General features: G+C 39.5%; 1 protein-coding gene across 2 annotated transcripts; it reads right to left on the reverse strand.

Moving 5' to 3' along the window:
• Positions 1-2,728: 2,728 nt before the first annotated feature.
• Positions 2,729-10,410, reverse strand: LOC130981688 (uncharacterized). Of its 2 annotated transcripts, XM_057905329.1 has the most exons (4): positions 9,784-10,410; positions 8,593-8,961; positions 4,182-8,500; positions 2,729-3,258 (listed from the first exon to the last, which is right to left on the reverse strand). In XM_057905329.1, the coding sequence occupies exons 1-3, from the start codon at positions 9,892-9,894 to the stop codon at positions 4,205-4,207; spliced, it is 4,776 nt and encodes a 1,591-aa protein (XP_057761312.1). In that variant the 5' UTR covers positions 9,895-10,410; the 3' UTR covers positions 2,729-3,258; positions 4,182-4,204. The 2 variants fall into 2 exon arrangements, with proteins under 2 accessions (XP_057761312.1, XP_057761313.1); XM_057905330.1 differs by lacking the exon at positions 9,784-10,410 and having other exon boundaries at positions 8,654-8,871.
• Positions 10,411-10,665: the final 255 nt, after the last annotated feature.

Genomic DNA, 10,665 nt, shown 5'->3' on the forward strand with positions numbered 1-10,665 from the left:
CTCTTTCATCATCCCCACAAGTTTTTGGTTCAACTATTAACAGCTAAATACCGGTTTTCTCTGGGTGACGCTTTCCACCGTTCTATGGATAACAGATCTTATGTTTGGAGGAGTTTGTGTAAAATTTAGGATATTTTGAAAGATGATTTTGATTGGTGCATTAGGAATTTGGACCATAATTTTTAGTTCTCTATCTGGTGGAAGGAGGGACAGCTGTGTAATGAGATGGATTATGTTTACATTTTTTATTCGGATCTCCAGATTTTAGATCTATGGTCAGTTAGAGAGTGGTACCTTGAGAAGATCTATTCTCCTTTTCACCAGAGTTTGTTTGAAAGCATTCTCTCCTGCAACTCAGATGTGCAAGTGGGTTTAGTGGTAGGTTGGACTTGGTCCGGTGAAACACCTGAGGTTTATGATGTCCGTAATGGCTACTTATGGCTCTACAAGAAGATGTTTGGATGGGAGGACAGAGGGAGCTGACTTTGACTTTAGCGTCAGCTTGTTCCAGAAAAGATCAAATTCTTGGCTTGGCTTTGTCTGCGAGAGGCACTACCCACTGCTTTTTTTGTCTTATGAGAGGTCTTTCACCTACAGATAGTTGTCCTAGTTACTTGACTTGCCAGGAAACAGTTTTTCACTGTATCGGAATTGTCCAACTCAGTTTGTTTGGCAGACTCTAGAGATTTTCAGTCATCATCTGGATTTGAAGAACTGATTCTTGTCCTATAGAAATGAACATCCTTTTAGATTTTTCTGGTCTATGGTGAATTTGGAGAGCTAAAAACAATAAAATTTTTAACTATCATGAGCCTCGACCTCCTTTTAAAGTGACTCTTATAGTTTTAGCCTTCGAGAAGGAGTTTTAGAATGTCTTTGAATTGCAACGAGTTTCTATTCTTTTTATGATTAGTTACACTTCGGTTCTTCCTTCAATTGGTACTTTTAAGATCAATTGTGATGCTAGTTACTCTGGTTATAAAGATCAGATTAGTTTCGTTTGTTTTAACAAAGACAGAAATAGAAATTGGCAACAAGGCTGTTTGAAAACAATAGAGAGTTGCAATACTCTTTAAGAAGAATTGTTTGCTAAGATGATTTTTTTTAGCCTAAGACTTGGGGCAAAGAGATGTGATTTGTAAAACAGATTGTCTAGAAGCTTTCATTCTTGTTAACAATTCTCATGATAATGCTGAGTGTGTAAATCCTTTAGTTCTTAAAATCAGTGAAACTTACGAGATGCAAACACAGTGGCATACCATGGCAAAGACGACGTTGAGATCGCATTCACAACACATAGAGTTTCCAGTATCTTAAAAGGAGTTTAAGATGAATATTCAGAAGTCTTTAAGATAGCGTTTGGTAGAGAGACAGAGACTGAAAGACTGATACTGAGAGACGAAGACTTAGAGACAGAGACTGAAATAAATTTCAGTATTTTATTTGGTGCAAAGTGAAAGACAGAAATTGAAACAAAAATAAAATTCTAATTTAATTTGTATAAAGAGTAAAATTAGAATTAATTAATTAAAATGAGGGTATTTTAGGTATAAAATGTTATTAAAGTTTCAATATCCATCTTTAAAAATTTCAATTCCTTAGGTCCCTACTTTTTGGAGGTACTGAAATACTGAAATTTTAGAAACAAAGATAAAAATTTTAGTACTTGTTTTTAAACCAACAAACATAATACTAAATCTCAGTCTCTATCGCAGTAAATTTTAGAAACAGAGATAAAAATTTTAGTACCTGTTTTTAAACCAACAAACATGATACTAAATCTCAGTCTCTATCGCAGTACCTCAAAACAAAACATTGCGTAAGTAGTGTTTAAAAGAGAGACAAAAACTAAAAAACAAAGACTAAAATAAATCTCAAAAGTCAAAACAAACGCTGCCTACATAGTGTTTAGAAGAGAGACAGAGACTAAAAAACAAAATATTATATTTCATATAAAGTAAAAGACAGAAATTAGAATAAAAATAAAATTCTATTTTATTTTGTACAAAAGACAAAATTTTAATTAATTAATTGAAATAAAAATATTTTAAATATAAAATATTATTAAATTTCTATCTCCACCCCCAACAAATTTCACTCTTTTGTCTCCCCACTTTGGTACTAATACTAAAATTTTGAAAACAAAAACTCAAATTTTAATAACAATCTCTAAACCAACAAATATAATACTAAACCAACAAATATAATACTAAATTCCAATTTCGTCAGTACTTCAAAACAAAAACTACTTAAAGGACTTTATTTTTCTTTTGTTTGGTTGTTTTAAATTTTCAACCATAAAAAAAAGGGTCACTGACTTTAATTGGGAGTTGATTATTTATTTATTTTTATAACGTGCTTCTCCAAAAATGTTGATATGGCTCCAAGTGGAACCCCCAGGGCTGGCGTTGCTCTTAGCTGCTATATTAAACCTGATCGGCAAGAATATTATTATTTTGGTGCTTTAGTTTCTATAATTCGTTATTTGTAGTATTCAACTGGTATAACTGATCTTTTTGTAGCATATATTTTTCAAAAACACGGTCGAATATTGCATGGGACATCGTGTATAGACGCTGGGTTGTGGCTAGATGCCTTCAACAGCAAGGAACAAATATTACGTAGACGCGAACCACTACCAAAGAATTTGAGTTACTCTACATCACAATGCAAATGAGAGAGAGAGAGAGAGAGAGAGAGAGAGAGAGAGAGAGAGAGAGGCCACACATTGACCATGACGGCTAACCTGTGCATATATCATCAATAACCAGAATGTGATAAGTGAGAAAATTCAAAAAGTCAAGAGACTACAGCATTCTATATATGTAACAAAAGTTGGAAGAGAAGGTAAGGAGGAAAGAAAAAATAATTTTAAGAAAGACAGAACTGGCTTCAAGCCTGGCCAGTGATTCATCCAATCCTCTCCTTTCAAATGGTTGAGAATGGATTGGGCTGTTGCAAGGAACGGTCACAGTCAAAACATTTATGCCAATTTTTTTTTCCTTTTTTTCCTTTTTTCTTTCTTTTTTTCGTTTTCTGAGACACTAGGCGGGGCATTATCACACCTGTTTTCAGTTAGATATCTACACAGAAAAAAACTTATCTGCAAGGAAGGGGCAATCTGTTGGAAGCAGATTCATACAAAACAAACTGCATCAGCCATCAGAGGCCCTGCTATGCCAGCAGCAAGTGAAGCATCAGTGGACACACGGCATGCTAAATTTATCCCAAATATTCCCGACATCTTCCACAAAAAACCTGCATGGCACGAGGAACACACAATTAATTGCAAGTTCCAAATTACACAGCATTGAAAATGGGAAATTGCAAGACATAAACACAACCTCAATATGAGCGGAATATAGAACCAGCATCGTGTAAATAACAGCATTGTAAACAAATGGACCCGAATTCAGCAGGCCTTGAGACTCGAATCATAAAGATCTAACATCAAAGGCATACATCAACATGACCTAATTTGACAGACTTGGCCAAGAGCCAATTTCATGAAACTAAGGATTTCAAAATCCGAGACACTACAGAGATTTGGAAGAAACGGATAATAAAAAAAAAAAAAAACAATAAAAAGATCGTAGAATATCTAATAAACATATACTTAGAAGCATAAGTGAATTATTACATAAAATTAAGAGACAATAAAAAAATATAATACAAGGAGAATCGAAATTATTGCAGATTTTTCTGAGTAAAAAATATTGCGTAGCCCACACTGATTACCAAAAGAAAAACCCCGTCACTTAGGCTTTGGGCCCATGATGTCTATCATTATCATAAATAGAAAAAGCACGTGCACACGGCCGAAAACTTCACAGGTAGTCAGAAATATACTCCCCCCCCCCCAAAAAAAAAAAAAAAAAAAACCAACAACCACACACACCCAGACACAATAAACTCGACCAAGCACTTAAAATAAAGGCAGCACATAACATCGTTAATGCCGCAACATCATCAGCACAGCTCCTCAAATTGAACATAACATGGGGAGCCTAGGTTTCATCCACACCAAGAAATGGGGCCTCAGTATGTGGAATGAATCACGCAAACACACACACAAAAAAAAATCGATCCAGATATACTTGCGGAAATTGAAGGGAGAAGAGGGGGAGAAATAAAACAAACAAACATCGATACACAGTCAAGGCTTGCAATAAGGGGCTCACCTCAACTTAAATATTCCATTATCCTACTGCCATGAGGGCTGTTTGTAGCTAAATCTATCAGCTCCATCCCAACCACCATCAGGTTCTTTCCTCTTCAACACACCTGCCACCTGAAACATCTTCATATGTTCCTCCATCAAGGATTGTGAATTGGGATTGGGAGCGGGCACTTGCCTCAACCCAGAAGGCAATCTATCCTCTCTTCGGTCTGTATCCGTGCCACCAGGGCCTGAATTAAGATCGAGACTTTGACTTCCCCATTTGCGGTTGTCAGGAATCACATTACTTGTACCACCTGGAAGACTCATGACATAGGGACGAGCATAAGCTGAGGAGACAACACCGCCAGGTCCAACTGGCTGTGACGGTATGGTAGGAAAGCAGAGTCCACTAACAGTTGATGAATCCATAAATGCTGCTGAACCAACAGAAAAGGAGTTTGAAGATAATGGAAAACTGGTCTCGAATGGAAATCCCCCTGGATACGGAAAGGGTGCAGTAGGTGGGTAAGCAACAGCAGGAGAGGATGAAAGCACAGGCCCCCTGTACAGCTCAGGACCAAAGGAACTGCTACCAGAAGTAGCCATGAGCCGCTGTGCCGCAGCAGCTGCAACATAACTCTGTTCACCTCTACCAGAAAGATGCGCAGGGACAGTAATTGCTGAATATGAATTGCCTGGAGGAAACCATGACGAATAATTCCCCAATTCAGCAGTGTTGGCTCTCGTACCATGGATAGCAGATGGAAATGGTGCACTATTTTTCATCTGCTGACTTCGAGCTGGGACCTCTGTGCCAACTTCATCAAGGCCTGGTCCATTATTCAAATCAAAGTCTCTTGACACACTTCCGCCATTGGATAACCCACCAGACAGTGAAGACTTACTTGGCAAAGCAGGAACATCCAGTTTACTCAGAGAGAAAGAAACAGCATCAGGAGTCTCATCAACTCTGTTCAAATCAAGATCAAGTCCCATAGTGGTGCGATCAGGTGGAGCAGATTCTAAAGAACCATGGGAGGCTACATCCTCAAAACTTCTTTCATCAGCAACATTCAAATCAAAATCTAAAGGAGCACGGCATTGTTTCAAAGCAGTGGAATCAACAGAAGGAATATCACTAGTTGATGATGTCTCTGCGTTTTTCCTAGGCTCAGCTGGCCGGAAGGCACTTGTAGCAGCAGAGCCTTTCCATCCAAGTTCACCCTTACTGCGCAATGGGTTTTCCGGCGGAATTAATGGTCTCTTGGCAGCAGATGCCACAGTAATTGTTGCATGGAATCCCCCAGAGATGGACGAAATGGGGAAAGGCAATGCAGAAGGATTTCGAACCACAGATGATGCGACATGTTCTTCCTGTCTAACAATGTCCCCTTGGCTCACATCATCAACAGGGAAACCCTCATTTAAATCAAAGTCCAATCTTACGGCTGCATCAGACCCAGAAACAGTTACAGATGGATTAATACTGCAGGCATGCTCTCCTGCAACATGAGAATCATTCCCATCTGGGTTACACTCTGAGGTTTTGGATGCTTCATTTTCTTTCCCAGGAACTTTAGACAACTCTGGGCGATTTGAAGACATAGAGCATTGTCGAAGAACCTCTTTCCTGCCAGAATTATCTTCATCGCATCCATTAGCTTCAGCTGAAACTGCTGAGTCTCGATCCTTCCTTTTTTCATCAAGTTCAGCGGCAGCCAACTTCATCTCACTTGCTTGTTCATCCCTGGATGCTGGCAAAGAATTACCTGAAGCAGAGGGTGGAGCCACATCCTCCTTTTTAAAATCTGGAGACTCAGATTTTTCTGTAACTGGAGATGACTTTTGAGATGACATACCAGTAACCATCACTTGCTCCACACCAATCTTCTTATCATCTGAAGATAGCTCCGGTAATTTTTCACCTACCTCCTTTTCAATCTTTACAGTTGCAACAGTCTCTTTCGAAACTAACATTTTACCATTCTCCAGGATTGTCTCACCCAAGTGGTCAACCTTCATCGGTTGAGAGTCTGAACCGCTACTTTTAGCCCAGTGACTTCCAAATTCCCTCTGCTCGAGTGATTGGTCCTGAGTCTCCTTTTTATATGGTAACAAGGTTTCAGGAGTATCCTCAGCCGTTTCCAACCGTGGGCATACAGCTTCGGCATTTTGTGACAAATCTGCAGCTGAACAATTTATTTGAGCTCTGTTATCACCAGATTTCTCTTTACAAGTAGATGAAATAGCTTCGTCTACAGAAGAATCACGCAACATTGTTGTCACAGGGTGCCCTGAATCATTTTTAAATTGCAATGACTCAACAGCACTAAACTGAGGCTCTCCTGAAGCTACTGCATCAGATTGTGCAACAGTATGAGCAGCTGTTTCAGCCGGATGTTTTAGCTTGGAAACATTGGCTGAACTAGATTCATCTGCCGCAGATGACTTCCCCTCAGGTGAAGCTGGAGGTGAGATATTTTCAGATCTGGATATTTCCCCTGCAGCAACAGTAGCAAGTAAGTTCATCCCATCATCTCCAGGCGAAACAGAGGCACTTGCTTCAGAAAATTTCACACAACTTTCAACTAATGCATTCATAGGGCTTAAAGATGCATCATAAGTCTGCCCAGATCTGGAAATAAAACCTGAAGGGGAATTAGTTTGTTTTGATGTTTCTGCTACTTTATCACCATCTTCATTAACCCTTCCCCGTTCATCACCCAAAGGAGAACCGTTACGATCCTCACAACTTGTAGCACATGCCTCAGTTATCACATTTGATGAAGCAATGGTATGCAAACCATCATTCTTAGCCTTCACTTTTCTATCCTGAGACTCATTCTTGTCAGAAGGAGGAGAAGCTTTCCCACAAGGAATAGCAGGTTCTTCAGAAGAGCTACCATTAGCACCTCGTGAAGGACTGCGAACAGTATTTGGCAGCCTAAGGATCAGACGCTGATTATTACTCCCTTGATCGGTTGGCTGATCAGGAGACTTTTCATGGGATACTCGAGTTGGTGAAACTTTTTCAGAAGGGGAATTTCTAGTGGAACTTTTTGCAGAAGTGGGCTCCTTCTGAGCAAGAGCGACACCAGCACCATGTATACCATTGCTGGACTTCCGGGTTCGAGATGCACCACCGGGCATTTTGCTCACACTCATTGACACTGCAGTGGAGCTCCTTGAATCTTCCCGGCAAGACCCACCAGTTTTTGCATGTTCACTAGAACAAGAAAAGCTGTTGTTCTGAGATTGACTAGAACTGCTGCTCCTTTCCTCCTTGATAGGTGTCAACGGTTGATCTGATGCTGCAGCGCCAACTACCACCTTAACATTTTGATCTTTAGAGGTACTGCTTACTGAAGTAGTCATCGATTTAATTGAACCAGGAGCTGAAGAGGACTTGGACAGGGCCTCCACAGAAGCATGCTTAGCCAACAAAGGTTTAGATACCGAAGGTTGAATTGCAGATCCCTTTGTAGCATTCTCCGGTCCTCCAGTTTTCTTATTTCCAACATGAGAGACCTCAGAAGCTGCTGGCTTTACTTGCCATGACACAGGACGGGTAGAACCAGATTTTGAATCAGTCATATTCATTTCAACCTCAACACGTTTCTTCCACGTGTCTACTAAACCCCTAGCTTTCCTCTGAATTTCAGAATTTTTGTGTGTGCGTAAATGATTGACAGATTTCCCAACATTGCATGTTTGCAATGCATGAAGGTTAACAGGAAGCTTATCCAATGCACGAAGCAACGCTAACAAAAATTCCTCCACAGATTTGTCACTTTCTTTATGGTTACTACTGTCACTAATTTTCCCTTTGTGGACCTCCTGGAGCCATTCGTCCAACACAGGCAAACCCCTAAGCTGTACAAACCAACCAAGACAGTCATAACGGTCTGTAGCTGCTATAACATCAACAAGCATAATTCGCCCAGCCAAATCTATTCTTTTATCACCATTGTCTGGTTGCATGAGCTGTACAAGTCTTTCAACTCCTTCAAAGTCTACAAGCCCACCTTTGTCAGTAATTTTAGCAATCTCAGACTTCAACATGCTCTCAGGTCTACCCTGTACAGAATCCCCATCATCTGCTTTAAATAACCGCTCTCTTTTGTATGGATCAGATCCCTGCTCACCCCTTTCTCTCTTTTTTCCCTTAACCTGTGCACCAAGGGAAGAATTATTTTGAACACTATCAGAACCAGATTTCAATGATTGTGTTGTCGTCGGACCATTCAAAGCTTTTGGCGAACGGCCTCCTGACTGCACTGCCCCATGCATTTCTAATTTTGTCTTATCTAATAACTGGTCAACTTCTTCCTGAACAGCCTGATTCCATCAGAAGACAAAAAAACCTATCAATAAAATCTAGCAATAATATAACACAGGAAAATACAAACACAAGATCCAGGAAAACTGACATTAATGTAATCTTTATCAGTTAGCCACCATAAACAGTTGTTCTCAATGTCATACACTCGCCTGCAGACAAAAGCAGATATCCCTGAAGGAAGTTCAACACCTTTACGAAGGAACGCGACTTTACACGGATGGAGTAATGATGCAGCAGATATTTCATCCTTGTGATAGGAGTAGAAGACTTCGTTTGGGGCAGCTTCCAATATGCCCTTGGCAAGATTCACATCAGCATGTCGATAAAGCCAATTCACTTCTAAAGTTGGACTTTCTTCTTTATTAACTATTAACTTGCGAATTATTCCAATAAAAGGTGGGGAATCCTGGGGTGGCTTGAAAAGTGCACAATCACCAACACGAATCTTGCGTCCATCCTACAATGAGCATGAATGATTAAGTTTATTACATTAGGCACGAGGTAGTAATCAAAATTAAGAAAAAAGAGTATTAATATGTTAAGCATAAACAATAACAGATAAGTCAACAATGAACTGGTTGTATTGGGGTTGGGGATCGTTTCGGAACGGAACATATATCAATGAAATATACACGTCGCACAAAACCAGCGCCGAAAAGAATAAGAGTGCACAATGCAGAGACAAATAATCAATCTAACAAGCACAGGTCAGCTAGAATAGAGCTCTGAAGAAGGGAAAAATCGGATGTGATATATAAAAGATGGAGAGCATTTAATTCACACAAAAGACTAACAAAACTCACAGAACTTCCATAAAGAAGCACAAGCACATCACACGGACTAATAATCCAAAACTAGATGCGTATATATAAAATAAAATTTCCGACCCCCAAATTATCAACACCTCAAAAACATAATTAATTTCCGAATTAATAGCCCCAAGGAATGAAAATAAAATATTATGTTTAAGGAAAAAACAACTTGCGTCTAATCTAAGATCCCAAAAACCAAGAAAAGAAACCCGAAATCACCCAACCAAGGGAAAAACTTCAAACCAATAACCAGATATGATAAATTCGTAAAAGAAAAGGAAACCCAAATAGCTCAAAATCGAACCAGACATTAAAAATGTTAGGAATTTCGGATTTTAAAATGATACTCTAGGATTTTCATTAAAAAGAAAATACCGAAAAGCTCAGAGGGAGGAAAAACCAAAACAAACGCATTACGAACACCAAAAGCAAGAAAATTGTAAATTTCACAAATTATATGTATATACTTTGCATATATATTCAGACGGTGAAGAATCGGGGGCTACAGCGGTGGCGTTGGAAGGTACAGGCCACATGTGCCGGCTGTGTTTCCACTCCTCAGGACCGGACCCATGCATAATACTCCTCCATCTTCATTGATCCCACAATTCTCCCTGAAAAGAAACATTAATTCGAGGTCGAATTTCCCCACAGCAGCAAAAAATGAAAACCCTAGATTCGAACAATCGGCATGGACTGCTAAAGAGAGACCAACGACAAAATAGAAAAACCCTAGATCAAGCCCCTCAGATCTCTGCTTCTTCCTGCTACTGCTGTACAATACAATCCAATCGAACAAAGGGGGAAAAGAAAACCTAGCCGATCGATAGAGAGAAAGAGGCGTAAGTGTGGTGTTTCCTTTTTCTTTTTAGGGCTTAGGTGGCAATTTTTTGTAATCGGAAAAATCGGCGAAGGAAAGGGAAAAGGAAGGGTTCTTCGAGTAATCGAGATCGATCGCTGGGAATGGAAGAGAAATCCAGAGATTTTGTGCGAACAAGACGCGACGATGAGAGAGAAAGGGAAGATAGAGAGAGTAAAAATAAAAAATAATAAAGAGGAAAAAGAGTTCGATGCGCTTGGCAAACGCGAAACGGCGAGAAAATTTTGGGCCTAAAGAGAGAGAGAGTGTCTCTGAGATTAATAATGATAATATTTAATAACAAAAAAAAAAAAGAAAATTTGTTTTATTTTGTAAAATGATCGCGACAAGAGGAACGACGACGTTTGGGTTACCCGAAAACGACACCGTTTGCTTCTTCCGTTACGGACTCTATAACCCACATGTCTTTAACTTGTGCGTGTACTCATACCTTGCTCTCGTTGTCAACTCACTCCTTCAGTCCTTCTAC

This window comes from Arachis stenosperma, chromosome 5, assembly GCF_014773155.1.
Source record: "Arachis stenosperma cultivar V10309 chromosome 5, arast.V10309.gnm1.PFL2, whole genome shotgun sequence".
Classification (NCBI taxonomy): domain Eukaryota; kingdom Viridiplantae; phylum Streptophyta; class Magnoliopsida; order Fabales; family Fabaceae; genus Arachis; species Arachis stenosperma.

Bases quoted from the DNA above. Each gene is read 5' to 3' on its own strand.
- LOC130981688 (XM_057905329.1), bottom strand. From the start codon at position 9,894: ATGCATGGGTCCGGTCCTGAGGAGTGGAAACACAGCCGGCACATGTGG. The intron at 8,962-9,783 runs GTATATACATAT...TGCTCATTGTAG, and splicing joins CGTCTGAATATATATGCAAA to GATGGACGCAAGATTCGTGT. The intron at 8,501-8,592 runs GTCAGTTTTCCT...TGATGGAATCAG, and splicing joins CTGATAAAGATTACATTAAT to GCTGTTCAGGAAGAAGTTGA.